A 19,286-nucleotide genomic window follows, 5' to 3' on the forward strand; every position below is an offset into this window, starting at 1 on the left:
TTATCCTGGATTTTCCTTTGTAAAGAAACATTTGAATATGAAGTTAAGCATTTCAGCCATTGGATATTCAAGGGCCGTTGAGTAGCATGTAGTAAATTACGACTGTGTTCCAATTTCTATTCCTCCGATTACAGCGCCATTTGCGACGAAACGCAGAAAATGCTTCAGCAAAAACAGATGTAGGATTTACCGTAGAATAGTAATCTGCAATAAAAAACGGGCGTTTCCATTGAAGATTTCAAAGCTGCCCCCGCCCTCATACACGGAGTGGGTCGAGTGTGGCATCATTGGATGTCTCCCTCCGAGACAAACAAATTGTAATTACAACTTATTTTGATCAGATGTGTAGTTTCTGAAAAAATAGTTCTGAGCACTATGGGACTTAACATCTGAGGTCATCAGTCCCTTAGACTTACAACTACTTAAACGTAGCTAACCTAAGGACGTCACACACATCCATGCCCGTGGCAGGATTCGAGTAGTTTTCGAGATATTTCAGTGTCTTTAGTTACAATAAACACCCTGTACATACACACTCAGTTTCTAGATGGTGCAATGCTTCTGGTTTGTGTGTAATCTAGTACGTTTCTGATCGCCTATGCAAACGAAGCATTCGAAGTGAGGATAACGCACGATAGGTATGCAACACACCTATAGTACAGGTAACGCGGGTGCAATCTTAACTGACGAAAGCTGCAAGGAAAACTACCGTAGCCAACGCTTACTTACGATAGTTTACGGAAGCTTACGGTAGTTTTATGATTCTAGTTGACTCACTCTGGGGATGGCCGGAAGGTATACGGCCTAAATATCGAAAGAAGTACTGTTTATACGGCTGCACTCCAGAAATTTAATGGATGAAATGGGGAGATATTTCCCTTTAGAAGGAAATTTGCGACTTCCTTTCCCGTAATTTCTGTATATGAGCTAGTGTTCCATCTCTAATGATCTAGTCGGCGACGGGACGTGAAACACTAACCTTCTCTCTCCTTTTTGTACCACAATAATGTTTTGTGCAGATGTGAATGCCGTTTCACAGAAGTAAATAAATCGCCCAGTAAGTGGTTAAGTAGCTCGTAATTAGTGGGCAGTTAAAACGGCCTTTTGTGGCGGCCAGCAGTAACATTTTCAGTACGCAGCACTCATCGCTTACGCTGCAGAGGGGAAAACTGGGTTGTTAATTTATGGCCTGTCTATTAGGTGCACAGTGCAGGAAGCGACCAATAAAGCGGCGTCGGTCGGTGGGCGCTACAGCCAACCACAGCAGAGGCTCTGCCGCCGCAAAGTGTCTGCTCTGCACTCGACGGACTGCGGTAGCGATAAACAGAGTGGCTGCGCGGCGCGGTCGGGCAGAGCGGCGAAGCGTGTGATGCCACTACACGCAGCACAGGTTCCCAACCTCTCCAGAGCACCAGGGGATGGCGAAAGGCAAACAGGGCGGGTATATGGAAACTGCTCACAGTGAAATTTGTGCTCATACAAAAAGCTGAGAAATTTTCACTCAGTGTTCCTGGGAACTGCCTGCTCACTAGGTCACGGACTGGCTGCTCTCCGAAAGTCCTCGTCCATCCGAGTGGATCAAAGATTGCACAGTCACTGTAACTTTCGCAGTGTTCACTTCGGACGCCTTCCGTAAATTTAGGAGTGTCAACCAACATTCGCGGCAAACATGTGACGGGTATGAAGGTTACTCGTATGTCATAGAATGGCAGTAAATGGAACAGTGCGGGGTCAGGGATTTTCTCTGCCTCGTGGTGACTGGGTGGTGTGTGATGTCCTTAGGTTAGTTAGGTTTAAGTAGTTCTAAGTTCTAGGGGACTGATGACCATAGATGTTAAGTCCCGTAATGCTCAGAGCCATTTGAACCATTTGAAACGGAACAGCGATTTGGTGCTGTTCATAACGCATATGGACCTACTGTCGGGGAATGTTTAAGAGCAAGATGCTTAGTTCAAACGAACATCAGTGTGGACATCCGGAGGACGCTCGCATAGAAGTACGCCGTTGAACCACAATTCTTTAAAGGATAGAACTCGCACTTATACCACTATTAAACACATCTACATCTACATCCATACTCCGCAAGCCACCTGCCGGTGCGTGGCGGAGGGTACATTGAGTACCTCTATTGGTTCTCCCTTCTATTCCAGTCTCGTATTCTTCGTGGAAAGATAGATTGTCGGTATGCCTCTGTGTGGTCTCTAATCTCTGTGATTTTATCCTCATGGTCTCTTCGCGAGATATACGTAGGAGGGAGCAATATACTGCTTGACTCCTCGGTGAAGGTATGTGCTCGAAACTTCAGCAAAAGCCCGTACCGAGCGACTGAGCGTGTCTCATGTAGAGTCTTCCACTGGAATTTATCTATCATCTCCGTAACGCTTTCGCGATTACTAAATGATCCTGTAACGAAGCGCGCTGCTCTCCGTTGGATCTTCTCTCTCTTCTATCAACCCTATCTGGTACGGATCCCACACCTGTGAGCTGTACTCAAGCAGTGGCGAACAAGTGTACTGTAACCTACTTCCTTTGTTTTCGGACTGCATTTCCTTAGGATTCTTCGAATGAATCCCTATCTGGTATCTACTTTACCGACGATCAACTTAATATGATCATTCCATTTTAAATCTCTCCTAATGCCAACTCCCAGATAATTTATGAAATTAACTGCTTCCGGGTGCTGACCTGCTATATTGTAGCAAATGATAATGGATCCTTCTTTCTATTTATTCGCAGTACATTACACTTCTCTACATTGAGATTCAATTGCCATTCCCTGCACAATGCGTCAATTCGTTGCAGATCCTCCTGCATTTCAGTACAATTTTCCATTGTTACAACCTCTCGATATACTACAGCATCATCCCCAAAAAGCCTCAGTGAACTTCCGATGTTATCCACAAGGTCATTTATGTATATTGGGAATAGCAACGGTCCTACGACACTCCCCTGCGGCACACCTGAAATCACTCTCTCTTCGGAAGACTTTTTTCCATTGAGAGTGACGTGCTGCGTTCTGTTATCTAGGAACTCTTCAATCCAATCACTCAATTGGTCTGATACTCCATATGCTCTTACTTTGTTCATTAAACGACTGTGGGGAACTGTATCGAACGCCTTGCGGAAGTCAAGAAACACAGCATGTACCTGGGAACCCGTATCTATGGCCCTCTGAGTCTCGTGGACGACTAGCGCGAGCTGGGTTTCACACGATCGTCTTTTTCGAAACCCATGCTGATTCCTACAGAGAATATTTCTAGTCTCCAGAAAAGTCATTATCCTCGAACATAATACGTGTTCCAAAATACTACACAACTGATTAATGTTAGAGATATAGGTCTGTAGTTCTGTACATCTGTTCGACGTCCCTTCTAGAAAACGGGGATGACCTGTGCCCTTTTTCAATAGTTTTGGAACGCTACGCTCTTCTAGAGACCTACGGTTCACCGCTGCAAGGAGGGGGAGGGGGGGGGGGGCAAGTTCCTTCGCGTACTCTGTGTAAAATCGAACTGGCATCCCATCAGGTCCAACGGCGTTTCCTCTTTTCAGCGATTTTAATTGTGTTTCTATCCCTTTATCATCTATTTCGATATCTATCATTTTGTCGTCTGTGCGACAATCTAGAGAAGGAACTACAGTGCAGCCTTCCAGCTTTGGAAAAAGACATTTATTATTTCGGCCTTTAGTCTGTCATCCTCTGTTTCAGTGCTATTTTGGTCACAGAGTGTCTGATTACATTACAAAGTAATTACTACGTTAAACATTTGACGTGTATCTTGTAAGCGAGAAAAAGTTTAGAAAATGTTGGAAGTTATGAGTAAAGTTTGTTGCAAGTCTGTGACTGTTTTCATTATCAAATACCGAAGAATGACTATTTGCCTCAAGACATATACACAGTTTCTAACTGAAAAAATTAGTTTTTCAGTATAACTATTACTACTGAAGCCTCCTCGCAACATCACTCAATCTTAGAAATTTGTTAATTTCCTGGACAACATTTGACAAGTACCGCTCATCACAGGTCGTAGAACACGAACAAAGCTACCACCTTGCCTTAGTTTCTCAACGTCCTATCTCTACCAGAATGACATATTTGCAAGTACATTTAGTGGGATACGTGGATATTGTCTGCTAAATGCGTGGCAAATACGGTCATTAGTAAAGAAGTAACAAATTGAAACATCATGTCTGGTGCGGAAATGTAGTAAGCGTTTCCCATTCACCGTCAGTGGGGAGTGGGAGGGGGGGGGGGGGGTCAGAGAAAATAGTTTCTCAAAGCTTTGAAATTATGTGTAAAGTTTGTTGTAAGTTACTAAAGTGCTCTCATTCTCAAGTACTGGATGAATATAGTCTGACGAGGAGAACACGACAAGTGTCATAACTCGATTACCCAGAAACTTCGCTCGGTGGAAGAGGAGCCAAAGGAAGCGTACACGTGTCTCGACTTATCCGTAGATACCCGGCCGTTTCTGAGAACATTACCGTCAAAGTGTTCAACGTAACTTAGATGGCTTTTTGCGGGCGATAAGCTCAGCCCGTCTGCTGGCGAAGTGGCTAGCTTTGCGGCTTTTCAGTTTTGAGTTTATTGTTTCTATTTATTTTATTTTACTTCTTCATTTATCTAGCCATGTTCTTAGAAAGTTACTACACGAATGTTTCTTATCACGTTAGCGGATGCAGTAACGTTGTATTAATTGTAAAATTACAGCTGGGTTCCACGATAACTACCATACATTTATTATATGACATATGTGTGCATGGTATCTTTTGGGGTTACAATCTTTTTTAAATTCTTATGTTGTTAAATTTCATTCCTATACAAATTCTTATATTTATTCTTGAACGATACCGATCGTAGAAATATTCTAAACACGGAAATTCTGAAGAGCTTGTGAATCGTGCGAAGGATGTTGGCCAAAGCAAAATTCCTCGTATGTATCTTGCTCGACAAAGGAAAGTTGCTAACATTGCCGAAGATTTCACGCGTTAACAATAATTTCTCAGAAAACCATGCTAACGGACGACTTTTCCGAAAATTGGCGATTGCAATTGATTATGACTCGAGACACGCTACAGGAATTTCATAGAAAACCATTTCAAATAATTTTTCCACTCATTGATTATTTTTATTTTTTAAAACTTTATTCTTTAAACATACAATTCATAGACAAATAAGGACATCGTTATTTCAATATGCGATGGAAAACATACATGTAGAAATATTCTACTGACACAGGTAGATAAACGAAAATAGAAAATGATAATCGCGTTTCGAACACGGAGTGCAAAAGTGTGAAGTCGTAACGGTAGCCACTGTGCCATAACTTCCGTCAGTCTATCTACTCGCTAAAGGCACTTAAATTTCCTAGAAAATGTTGACCATCGGTTTCTCAGAAACGGTCGAATATCTATGGATAAGCCGGAACATGGGGTCTTTTATTTTGAACCCTCTCCCACTGAACGAAGAGTCTAGCAAATCGGGTTATGGCATTTGCCGTGTTCTCGTAGTGAGTATTTACGCGTCGTGAGTTACTCTAATTCAAGACATTTACGCAGGTCATAACTATAATATGCGCGTTACTGTGTTAATCCATTAACGTGAGACTTTGCCTCTTAATGAGTACTTTATCTCAGCATTTTAAATTTGGTCGCTTTATATGAAAGACTGAAAATCAAATTTGTGTTGCACCTGGAAACCTTTAGATAGGCAACCTGCAACTTGTTCTGAATTCTATGTCCCGGATGTTCGCTTACTAACATAGATAAAATTATGGATCAGGCCTAGAAGAGGGCACGAGACGAAGAAACTTCGATTTCTGAAATTTACTGCAAAGAGTTGGGTGAACTGTACAACGGAGGGTATAATTTTGTTCCTGAAATGTCACGACACAAAGCAAAGAAGAGGACGTTATAGCTTACCATAACTCCGGGATTGGACCGAGTAGTCCTGGTGTTGATACCGTTTGGCCTTCAAGGCCTGTTCAGGTGGTGTTTTACTTTCTCGGATAATGTCCAGATATGCACAAATATATTATGACTGGAATCGATTTATTAAAACTTATATACCTATATGTTCGACATCACGTTTTTAAACATTCTCTTACGGCAGTGCCCCTTTCAGCCGACATTGGAGCAAGCTTTAAAGACGATTGAAGAACTGAAATTAATTGGTCTGATTCAGAACAGAGTGCATAAGTTGTTAACGATATTATAAAAGATTTATTAAATATTGATGCACGTATACTGTTGAACGAGGCAATTCAAAACCAAAGGACAGGTTGTGGTTCAAGCTCTAAAAAATACCAGATCCTTTTGAATAGAAGAAAAAAACATTTTTTAAGGTGGCCCAAAAGACTAATATTTCATGTTGCGATATTTCCAAAATCGTTGAGCTTGTAACGTTTTTGCCGGCCAGAGTTGCCGAGCGGTTCTAGGCGCTTCAGTCTAGAACCTCGCGACCGATACGGTCGCAGGTTTGAATCGTGCCTCGGGCATGGACGTGTGTGATGTTCTTAGGTTAGTTAGGTTTAAGTAGTTCTAAGTTCTAGGGGACTTATGACCTCAGATGTTAAGTCCCATAGCGCTCGGAGCCATTTCGAATTAATTGGGAAAATTACTGTTGTGTTACTGGTGTGCGTGATAAGACATACTGTGAAACTTTAATAAATGCCATCTCTGAAAACTACCTAGAACGGATAGTTAGGAACCTGACTCATCATATATATTAGCTCTAATGGCAGGAAACAGACCTGACCCTCTTTGAGGGTGTCCACATAGAAAGTAGTATCAGTGACCGTGCAGCGGTTGTGGCAACAATGTTACCAAAGTAAAAAGGACAACTAAAACAAGTACAAAGATGTACGTATATCTTCAGCAAACTAGATAAAAAAATCGGCAGTGTAATATCTCAATGAAAAACTTGAAACTTTTAGCACATGGCAGGAGCATGTAGAGGAACTCTGGATCAAGATTAGAAGAATAGTTGACTAAGCACTGTACCCAGTAGAACAGTTCATAAGGGGAGGGAACCTCCATGGTAAGAAAAACAGAGATTAGTGCACAGTAGGTGTAAAAATACGTAGGATCTGTAGATAGAGAGATGCCGAATAATACGCGTTTGGCTGTCAAGAGAGAAATGCGTGATGCCTTGACTGCTGTAGCAGAATATTATCAAGTGACCTTTTACAGAACTGACAGATTCTGGTCACATGTAAAGTCTGTGGCATCAGAGTTTGTGTCCCTAGCGAATGAGACAGGAACTGAAATTGAGGGTAGCAAAGCAAACGCTGAAATGTTTAACTCCGTTTTCAAATGTTTCTTTACAAAGGAATACCCAAGAAATTTGTTCCCTTTTAATCTTCGTACCACTGAAAACATAAATGAAATAACTGTTAGGGTTAGTGGTGTTGAGAAACAACTAAAATAGCCTAGATAAAATTGAACAAACCTCCAGGGCCCGACGGAATCCCTGTCAGATTCTACACTAAATTTGCTGCTGACTTAGCCCTTCTTCTAATTAGAATCTTTTCAGATCCCTCAAACCAAAAACCGCGGCCAGTTCTTGCAAGAAGACACAGACTTTTACAGTAAGTGTTGTACAAATGATACACAAAATTACCGTCCAGTATCCTTGAGGTCGATTTGTTATTCTGAGCTCATACACAATGAGGTTTCTTGAACAGAATGATCTGCTCAATGCCAACTGGAATGGATTCCGAAAACATTGGCAATGTGAAATTAAATTCACACATTTCTCACAAGATATACTGAAAGCTTTGGATCAAGGCAGACAGGCTGATGCAGTATTTTTTTTATTTCCGTAAAGCATTTGACTCAGTACCACACTACGCTTATTATCGAAAGTACCGTCATATGGTATATCAAGTGAAATTTGTGACTGGACTGAGGGCTTTTTGGTAGGGAGGACGCAGCATGTTATCTTGGATAGAGCCATCGTCAGGCGCAGAAGTAACTTCGGGTGTGCCCGAGCTATGTGGAAGCTGTTCAATTTGTATATTAATGACCATACAGACAATATTAATAGTAACATCCGGCTTTTTGCTGATGACGCAGTTATCTATAATAAATACTATCTGAAAGAAGCTGCATAAATATTCAGTCAAGTCTTATAAAATTTCAAGAAGAGATTGTTAACTTGCTCTAAATGTTCAGAAATTTATCATTTTGCTCTTCACAAAACTAAATGACTATAATATCAGTGAGTCACTGTTGGATTCGACCAGCTCATACAAATATTTCGGTGTAACACTTTGTAAGGATATGAAACAGAATGATGATAGAGGTTCGGTCGTGTGAGAAGCAAGTGGTAGACTTCGGTTTATTGGTAGAATACTGATGAGGTGCACTCAGTCTACAAAGGAGATTGTTTATAAATCAGTCGTACGAGTGGTTCTAGAATACTGCTCAAATGTGTGGCTCCCGTACGAAAGGGCTGACGGGGATATTGAACGTATACAGAGAAGGGCAGCACGAGTCTTCACAGGTTTGTTTAATCCATGGGACAGTGTCACAGAGATACTGAGGCATCTGCACTGGAAGACTTTTGAAGATAAACGTAAACTATCATGAGAAAGCGTATTAACAAAGTTTGAACAACCGGATTTAAATGATTACTCTAGGAGTATAGTACAACCCCCTACATATCGCTCACATAAAGATCGTGAGTATAAAATTAGAATAATTACTGCAGACAAAGAGGCATTCAAACGATCATTCTTTCCGCGCTCCATAAGTGAATAGGACAGGAAGAAACCCTAATAACTGGTACAATGGGATGTATCCTCCCACAAGCACCTCACAGTTGTTTGCAGAGTATACATGTAGATGTAACTAACTGGCTGCGTAGATCAGTTTCAACTTATGAGGACGGCAACGGCGTACCAATTCTCATAGGACCATGCGTAGTAGAGCACCGTGGTATTCAAACAAACCTACGAGTTGACACATTAGTTCGTAACACGAGTCATAAAGCAAGGTGGTATGAGGTGATGTGGAACGATTATGTGGCAGGATCTAGGACCATTTTGTGGAAGGATACTTTGTAGGGACGAAGGCACCATGAATAATATGATGGGGACCAGCCGTCTTGGGAGAATGGACTCGACCAAAAGAGAAGTAATGTCCATTTAAAATGTATTTTGAAGCCTGTTTAAGCTGGAAATGTAGGTAGAACTACTCTTCCGCTTTTGCCTTGAGCAGAGATCGATAAAGACTCAGGAGGCAGTCAAGTAAGAGTGCAAAAGCAAAATTCTCTTGCTAAGAAAGGACGTGGTAAGCTCATAAGTTGGAGTACCACGCTAGAAGAGAATTCCGGTCTGCGTAGCGTTCAATCAGCTGCGGTGAAGGCAAGTAGATTACGAAGTGTTTAACGTCCCGTCGACGTCGAGGTCGTTAGAGACGGAACACAAGCTGGGACTGTTTCAAGGATGGAGAAGAAAATCGGCCGTGGTATTTCAAAGGAACTGTCCGGGCACTTGCCAGGGACGGTTTAGGGAAACCACCCAAAACTTAAATCTGGGTGGTAGGACAGGGAGTTGAACCCTCGTCCTCCCTAATGCGAGTTCAGCGTGATAACCACTGCGCTACCACGCTGGGTCTCGGCTGAGGTGAGTGTGAAGAGGTGAATGAACTTCATACAGCTTGGGGTAAGTTGTCGAAGATGAGCGACACTAACTCACGTAATGACACGGTCAGCAGCACATCTAGCGTAGCCGTACGAACTCACGTGGATGGGCACAACCCGCCAAGTTGCAGTGTGCGCAGGCTCGACGCACTTCCTCTACGCCCCACGGTGCACTAGGTTCGTTCGCGATATAGTTGCAGCCGTTGGAACCAAGCGAGTGTGTCCGACGCAGGCATTCTCCCAGCTAACCTGTGGTTTATGATTGGGTGAAAGCTGTTCGAATGGCGGCCAGCGAATGACTGCAAATAGTTTCAAGTGATCGGAGGAAATTCTTCTGACTGATTCCAAACCGTTTAGTAGCCCTGCTGTTAAGAAATCAGTGCGCTCGTGAGAGCGCATAGCTTTTTGTGTTCAGTCTCGCAGCATTCTTGTTGAAGATGTAAGTAGGCTGTTTAGGATTTTATATTGGCAACGCCACGTAGCGCTCTGTATGAAAATCACTGGCTGTGCTGTGTGCAGTCTGAGGCTAGTTTGCATTGTTGTCTGCCATTGTAGTGTTGGGCAGTTGTCTGTTAACAGCGCGTAGCGTTGCGCAGTTGGAGGTGAGCCGCCAGCAGTGGTGGCTGTGGGGAGAGAAATAGCGGAGTTTTGAAATTTGTAAGACTGGATGTCATGAACTGCTATATACATTATGACTTCTGAACACTATTGAGGCCGGCCGCGGTGGTCTAGCGGTTCTAGGATCTCAGTCCGGAACCAAGTGACCGCTGCGGTCGCAGGTTCCAATCCTGCCGTGGGCATGGATGAGTGTGATGTCCTTAGGTTAGTTAGGTTTAAGTAGTTCTAAGTTCTAGGGGACTGATGACCACAGATGTTAAGTCCCATAGTGCTCAGAGCCATTTGAATCATTTTTTGAACACTATTGAGGTAAATACATTGTTTGTTGCAAATACTCTTCTCGGGTTTGCCGCCGGATTGTATTGTGTAACTCGCACAATATTTCGTCGATGCAACTGCTCGACATCATCAGGTGGTGGTAGCTGCTGTTATCACTGCTGCAAGGTGCGACTGATGATAATCGCACGGCGGCGACGGAATTTATCATGCCGGGAGCAGGCAATACGCGTGCGCGGGAAGACGCTCGTAGTTGGAGGGAAGCGGCGCTCCTGCTAGGAGCCGTGCGATTATCATCAGTCGCACCTTGCAGCAGTGATAACAGCAGCTACCACCACCTGATGATGTCGAGCAGTTGAATCGATGAAATATTGTGCGAGTTACACAATACAATCCGGCGGCAAACCCGAGAAGAGTATTTGCAGCAGATCCGTCGGGAAAGCATGAAAAGTCACACATTGTTTGTTCTCTATCAAAATCTTTCATTTGATAACTATGCCTATCAGTAGTTAGTGCCTTCAGTAGTTTGAATCTTTTATTTAGCTGGCAGTAGTGGCGCTCGTTGTATTGCAGTAGTTCGAGTAACGAAGATTTTTGTGAGGTAAGTGATTTGTGAAAGGTATAGGTTAATGTTAGTCAGGGCCATTCTATTGTAGGGATTTTTGAAAGTCAGACTGCGTTGCGCTTAAAATACTGCATGTCAGTTTAAGCACAGTCATGTATAATTTTTTTAAGGGGACGTTTCAAAGAAAATAAGTACTAGGCTCCTGCTAGCCTTCTGAATGAACGATACATATGAACCTTGTGATAAATTCTCTGGAAATGAGTTGCATACATGAAGCGTGACGTACTACATGAAAAGGACCCTTATTTTCAAAATGAACAAATTTTCCCCCTTCCATGCAAGGATCTGAGCACAAGATCAAATAACTGGGATCACATGCTATACTCATTGCTATAAATGATATGCACCCATTAACTTGGCTCACTTTAGGGCGTTGTGGCATGGGTAGAAATAAGCATGCTATGCTTTTATAGATTAGTTAGATTAAACTGCTTACCAGATTCGTAACAAGTGGACACAGTACAGCCACTTCCAACCAAATAAACCAACGATAATTTTTCTACGGCAGCCGATGTGGCCTAGCGGTTCTAGGCGCTTTAATCTGGAACCACGCGACGGCTACGGTCGCAGGTTCGAATCCTGTATCAGGCATAGATGTGTATGATGTCCTTAGGTTAGTTAGGTTTAAGTAGTTCTAAGTCTAGGGGACTGATGACCTTAGATGTTAAGTCCCATAGTGCTCAGAGCCATTACGCCGGGAAAGTCTACGTAATCATATCGCTACATCGTTCAGTGGGGAGGGGCACCTCGCCGTAACACAATGTCCAGGGCGGAGAGTGCGAGTGTGACGTCACGAGCTGTAATTGGAGGAACTATAGCCATATCTCAGTTAGTTGCCACCTGACGTTTAACGTGCGATGTTGTCGCGACAAGTCTGTCTGTAGGCCACCACCTCTATGCTCCGCTCCCCGGTGCGCAGAAAATTCCTTTAAGGTCTCAGTCTCGTACAGAAATCACGTACAAACTTTGAGGTCCACGTATTGAACAGATCTCTGTAGTGGCTCTAAGTGTGTCAATTATCTGCTCTTAGTTTTATCTGGGCCAAACGAAATTTTAACGTCTGGAAAAGAAAGCAGACAACACGCTATGCACAGACAAAGTGACACAACAGTAGGAGCAGACAAGGCCAATTCATCTGCCACTGGTGTTGGGTTGGTGCATAACTTCGTAGCGTTCAATACACACAACAGTTACACATAACAGAGACCTTAGTCATCAGTAACATATTCTCTTTCAATATTTGCAACAGTCTGCCAACGCTGGGGTAACTTTTCCGCTACTAAAGAAATCACGTGGTTTTCAGGCAAAGAAGTCGTAGAGCCATGTTCGGAGCGCATTTTCATCCGGAAAGGAAGTTCCTTGAAGGTTTTTGGACAGAGAGTGGGAAAGGTGAGGGCGGAAGATCAGATGAATATGGTGGGTACGGAATGACTTTTAGACCGAGCGAGGTGGCGCAGTGGTTAGACACTGGACTCGCATTCAGGGGGACGACGGTTCAATCCCGCGTCCGGCCATCCTCATTTAGGTTTTCCGTGATTTCCCTAAATCGCTCCAGGCAAATGCCGGGATGGTTCCTTTCAAAGGGCACGGCCGACTTCCTTCCCCGTCCTTCCCTAATCCGATGAGACCGGTTACCTCGCTGTCTGGTCTCCTTCCCCAAACAACCCAACCCGGAATGACTTCCAAACTGTCCAGTCTAGCAGAATGCAGGCGAGTGTTAACGTGGAGTAGCATCACTTCACGCAGTCTTCCTGGTCGTTATTCTTCGACGGCGTCTGCAAGACGTTCAGGTGTTGACAGTAAACGTCAGCAGTGATGGTCACACCTCAGCGATGCCATTCGCAATACATTGCACCGTCGCTGATCCACCAGATGCACACAGGTGTTTGTACGGGGAGTTGCCCGCTTTGTTTGGACTCAACCATTGCTTTCCTTTCCTTATGTTAGCATCAAGGCACCATTTCTTGTTACCAGTAATGATAGGATACAGGGTAGGAATGATCGGTGTTGTTCACGGGCCAACTGATGACGAACAAGCTGAGATCAACATACGGCCACCTGTTGATCTTTCTGGTTTTGGCTTAGGGCATGCGGTAGCCATACGCACTATATTTGAACCTTTCCCATTGCGCTACCCATACGCACGGTTTCTGAACCTTCCCCATTGCATGTAAATGTCGCACGATGGTGGAATGATCAAGTTTCATCACATTTGCCAGTTCTCGAGTACAGTGACGTGGATCATTACGGGTTAATGCTTTTAAGGGGGGGGAGGGGGGGGGGGGGGGGGTAGGACGTCAAACGGGCCGACTTGGCGCAGGAGAGGCAACACAGGACATTTTAATTTACACTGTCTATACTTTTACAAATAAATTCATAAAACTTTGTCAGCATGACCAGGAAGGATTCAGAATTCACACTCATAGCAGTGAAAGTTCGAAAACATAACAAAATAAATTTTTTTACGTGTAAATTTCATCTTTTTTTTCTCTTACTAATGGCAGCATTTGTTGCTATAGGTACACTTTTCTTCATAAGTAAGAGAGATGGTTCGATGAATTTTGCACAGCATACAAACCATACGTAAAGATGTATGAAACTCTAGAATTTTCCAAATCTATTAAAAACTGTGGTAAAAATTGAGGTAATTAACTACAAAATTTGTGTTTTTTCTAAACGTGAAGTTTAAAATACAACAGATGATTCGTTTTTTCATAAATTAAACAAATTCTAGAGTTTCATACACCTGTAAGTATGCTATGTATGTTATGCAAAATTCATCGAAGAATCTCTCTAACTTATGAAGAAAAGTGTACCTATAGCAACAAATGCAGCCATTAGTAAGTGAAAAAATGATGAAATTTCACATGTAAAAAAAATTATTTTGTTATGTTTTCGAAGTTCCACTGCAACGAGTGTGAATCTTTAATCTTTCCTGGTGATGCTGACAAAATTTTTTGAATTTATTTGTAAAAGTATAGACACTGGAAATTAAAATGTCCTGTGATGCCTCTTCTGCTCCAAGTCGGCCCGTTTGACGTCCTACCCCCCTTAAGTAATCTTCATCAAATCCCAAAGATCTTCATGAGAGAATCACTCAAAACGGTCCTCCTTCAAGCGAGAAAACCATTTTCTTGCCGTTCTGTGAGCAATCCTATTATCCCCATACATAGCGCAAGTTTTCCTTGCTGCTTCCGCTGCTGTCACCATTACGCCGCATTCAAACAGAAGAATACGTCGAAAATGTTCCGATTTACCCCCTCGGCACTCAATTTCCCAGCGTCCACAGCTCCACTCACTATATCCAAATGAAACTCACAACAGTTAAACTCAAATAGCAACAGTGAGCAACAAATAACGAATGGCAATCGATAAATAAACCCCCTAGCAACCGGAATACCAGCATGAAAACCAAACGCGCTATGAACTAATGCACCAATCTAGCATATTGTTGATGGCAGCGAACGACTCTGGAAAGCACCGAAAGGTCCATTGCCCACAGCGTCACCTGGCAAAGTAATTTTAATGAGCCTACAGTGGATGGAAGCCACTGTCAGTGGTGTTATTCGAGAAGAAGCGGCAGTAATTGAAGTGAGGCAAGCAGAGGCAGAGATACGCACCGGCTGTCTCCCAGGGCTTGGGCAGCTCGGGCACGCTGGGCTTGTACGAAGCCCTGTGGAAGTCCCTGATGAGCGCGCTGCTCACGCTCATGATGCCCCCCACCAACAGGAGCGCTGCTGCCGCGCCGCACAGCGCCATGTTGCGCTCCCTGGTCGTCTTCCACAGGCGGCGCCACCAGCTCCGGCGGACGCCCTCTCCTTCACCTGCACGCACAAACAAGTCACACACTCACTTTTTTTTCTTTATTGTTATTTTGAAACCTTTACATAAGAGGTAGGCCGGCAGCGGCCTATCTTCTCCGCTCTTCGGCCATAGATAATACATACAGTAAACAGAAAGACAGAAAAAAACATGGCGGATAAAAACATTGTAAAATAAATGAAGCCGTTCACGGGTGCACTGTTTGGATAAAAAAGTTCGTCACTGTACACCACAGAGAAGACAGAGTTTACGCACATGAACGGAGGAGCACAAATGGAGAGGCACTCAAGCATCGACGCGAAGACAGACACGACCACTGGTGACAATCTCCGGTGAAGGAAGATGCACCGTTCTCACGAAAAAGCCGGGTGGCCTGCCAGAGGGAAGAGGTGAGGGTAGGAGGGACAGGGGGAGGGGGTTGATGCCAGTGGGAGAGAAGAAGGGGGAGGGTAGAGGGTAGAGAGGGTGTGTGGAAGCCCGGAGAGGGGGAGGGAGGGAGGAAGAGAGGAGTGAGAGAAGGGAAACACAGTGACCTGGAGGGAGAGCACTGAAAGGGGGGGGGGAAGGGGAGGATCAAAGTTGATGGAAGGGGTGGATGGAGGGGATGAGTTGGTGGAAGCCACCTTGGGCGAGGCAAGGGTATGGGGTGAGGAGAGATAGAGAGCGAATGGGATGTGGGAGTACAGGTGCGGCAGCAGATGAGGGTGGGAAAGGATGGCCGGCCAGAGTGGCCGAGCGGTCCTAGGCGCTACAGTCTGCCTTGGGCATGGATGTGTGTGATGCCCTTAGGTTAGTTAGGTTTAAGTAGTTCTAAGTTCTAGGGGAATGATGACCTCAGAAGTTAAGTACCATAGTGCTCAGGGCCATTTGAACCATTTTTTGGGAAAGGATGGGAGAGACAAGGAGGTGACGGGGATCAAGTTTCGAGGAAGTGTGGAGGATCCGTATCCGTTCGAGAAAAGGAGGAGGTGTGGGAAAGGAATTAAGTCATAGAGGATCTGCGTGGGGGACGGAAGGCGGATGCGATAAGTGAGGTGGAGTGCATGGCGTTCCAGGATTTGAAGGGATTTGTAGAACGGAGGAGGGGCGGAGATCCAGGCGGGATGGGCATAACAGAGGATAGGGCGGATGAGGGATCACATTCACCGAGGACTGCAGTTTATGTAGAAGTGTTTGTGTGTTGATCCACAAATCTATTTGTGGACATGCAGGTGGAATGTGGAAATTCCTCCATCAGAAATAGGCACCGATCAACAGGGGAATGCCTGCAAATGTAAATCCAACTGAACTGATAAGACCAGTAAAACTCAGATACTTGAGAAGAATGAACAATGACGCAATGTGGATGCTTGCACATACTGCAACATACACGGTCCAGTCACTTTAATGGTGACCACCACCAATGTTAGACGTCACCGTATGATAACCACTCACAGTCGCCAGGTGGCAGCACTAGCAGTGGACGCTATATAAATCGTCTCAGGGGGAAAATGGGACGATTTTTCTGACGTCCAAAAGGGCATAATCATTGGCTTTTGCATCAAGTGTGGAAGCATTTTTGAAATAGCTAAGTTAAAAATAGCTCACGTACCATCGTGGTTAGGCCTAAATTATACCATGGATGGCAAAATGGCGCTACCCAGAACTGACGCCGAGGCATCAGTGATGCAAAACAGCCCATAGATGACAGGGATGATATGTGTGTTGGCGAACAGACGTGCAACTGTTGAGCAACTGACCGCCAAGACGAACCAAGGGGCTACTAATGGTGTCTCCACAATGACTGTTCAGCAAACATTGATGCTTATGGGCCTATGGGAAGGCGTTTGGTTCGTGAACACATGCTGACTGCTGTTCGTCCGCGACAAAGACCATAATTTGCACGGCAGTATCGCAACTGCATGTGCACTGGGCGGTGACGGGTGGTCTCTTCACGTGACTCACGTTTTATGCTCCATTGCACAGATGGCTGCTGGCGTGTAAGGCCTAAAATATCTGAAAGCAAACACCCTGCAACAAGATTACAGGCAGCAGGCTATTCCCTGGGTGATATCGTGTGTTCTGGAAGGCACAATGGATAAAAGCAAGCGTGCATCTATCCTACGCAGTTTGTTTTCCTGAGCATTATGACATCTACCAGTAGGACAACGAAACGTGTCACGCAGCTACATGGATACTCTGCAAATCACATAAGTGGCTGGCAGAGGGTTTATCGAACCCCCTTCACGATTCTCAAAAATGGTCAAATGTGTGTGAAATCTTATGGGACTTAACTGCTAAGGTCATCAGTCCCTAAGCTTATACACTACTCAATCTAAATTATCGCCGGCCGGAGTGGCCGTGCGGTTCTAGGCGCTACAGTCTGGAACCAAGCGACCGCTACGGTCGCAGGTTCGAATCCTGCCTCGGGCATGGATGTGTGTGATGTCCTTAAGTTAGTTAGATTTGATTAGTTCTAAGTTCTAGGCGACTGATAACCTCAGAAGTTAAGTCGCTTAGTGCTCATAGCCATTTGAACTAAGACAACCTAAATTATCCTAAGGACAAACACATACCCTCATGCCCAAGGGAGGACTCGAAGCTCCGCCGGGACCTTCACGATTCTCTGTTATTCCAATCTTGTATAGTGCGCGGAAAGAACGAACACCTATATCTTTCCGTACGCTCTTATTTCCCTTATGTTATCGTGGTGATCGTTTCTCCCTATGTAGGTCGGTGTCAATAAAAAATTTTCGCATTCGGAGGAGAAAGTTGTTGATTGGAATTTTGTGAGAAGATTCCGTCGCAACGAAAAACGCCTCTCTTTTAATGATGTCCAGCCCAAATCCTGTATTATTACTGTGACACTCTCTCCCATCTTTCGCTATACTACAAAACGTGCTGCCCTTCTTTGAACTTTTTCGATGTACTCCATCAGTTCTATCTGGTAAGGATCCCACAACGTGCAGCAGTATTCTAAAAGAGGACGGACAAGAGTAGTGTAGGCACTCTCCTTAGTAGCTCTGTTACATTTTCTAAGCGTCCTGCCAATAAAACACAGTCTTTGGTTAGAGTTTCCCACAACACTTTCTGTGTGTTCCTTCCAATTTAAGTTGTTCGTAATTGTAATACCTAGGTATTTAGTTGAATTTACGGCCTTAGATTAGACTGATTTATCGTGTAGCTGAAGTTTAACGGATTTCTTTTAGCACTCATGTGGATGACCTCACACATTTCGTTCTTTAGGGGCAACTGCCAATTTTCGCACCATTCAGATATCTTTTCTAAATCGTTTTACAATTGGTTTTGATCTTTTGTTGACTTTATTAGTCAACAAACGCCTGCGTCATCTGCAAACAACCTAAGACGACTGCACAGATTCTCTCCCAAATCGTTTATAAGGAAAAGCAAAAGGCCTATAACACTACCTTGGGGAACGCCAGAAATCACTTCTGTTTTACTCGATCACTTTCCATCAGTTACTACGAACTGTGACCTCTCTGACAGGAAATCACAAATCCAGTCACATAACTGAGACGATATTCCATAAGTAGGCAATTTCACTACAAGCCATTTGTTTGGTGCAGTGTCAAAAGCCTTCCGGAAATCCAGAAATACGGAATCGATCTGAAATCCCTTGTCAATAGCACTCAACACTTCATGTGACTAAAGAGCTAGTTGTGTTTCATAAGAACGATGTTTACTAAAACCATGTAGACTGTCTGCCAATAGACAGTTTTCTTCGAGGTAATTCATGATGTTCGAACACGATATATGCTCCAAAATCCTGTTTCATATCGACATTAACGATGTAGTCCTGTAATTAAGTGGATTACTCCTACTACCTATCTTGAATAATGGTGTGACCTTTGCACCTTTCCAGTCTTTGGCCATGGATCTTTCGTCGAGCGAACGGTTGTATATGATTGTTAAGTACGGAGCTAATGCATCAGCATACTCAGAAAGGAACCTGATTGGTGTACCGTCTGGACCAGAAGATTTGCTTTTATTAACTGATTTAAGTTACTTCACTACTCCGATGATATTTGCTTCTACGTTAGTCATGTTGGCAGCTGTTCTCGATTCGAATTCTGGAATATTTACTTCATCTTCTTTTGTGAAGGCATTTCGAAAGGCTGTGTTTAGTAACTCTGCTTTGGCAGCACTGTCTTCGATAGTATCTCCATTGCTATCATGCACAGAAGGCATTTATTGTTTCTTGCCACTAACATACTTCACATACGACCAGAATCTCTTTGGATTTTTTGCTTGGTTTCGAGACAAAGTTTCGTTGTGGAAGCTGTTACAAACATCTCGCAGTGA

At 43.9% G+C, this 19,286-nt stretch overlaps 1 protein-coding gene across 3 annotated transcripts in view; it reads right to left on the reverse strand.

The window, feature by feature from the left end:
* Nucleotides 1-19,286, reverse strand: part of LOC126267162 (uncharacterized) — a 554,248-nt gene that overhangs the window by 59,672 nt on the left and 475,290 nt on the right. For all 3 annotated transcript variants that reach the window (XM_049972114.1, XM_049972116.1, XM_049972115.1), the window contains one exon: nucleotides 14,783-14,986. In XM_049972114.1, the coding sequence (XP_049828071.1) occupies nucleotides 14,783-14,986 (204 nt within the window). The remainder of the gene's footprint in view (nucleotides 1-14,782; nucleotides 14,987-19,286) is intronic.

The sequence above is a fragment of the Schistocerca gregaria genome, chromosome 4, assembly GCF_023897955.1.
Source record: "Schistocerca gregaria isolate iqSchGreg1 chromosome 4, iqSchGreg1.2, whole genome shotgun sequence".
Classification (NCBI taxonomy): Eukaryota; Metazoa; Arthropoda; class Insecta; order Orthoptera; family Acrididae; genus Schistocerca; species Schistocerca gregaria.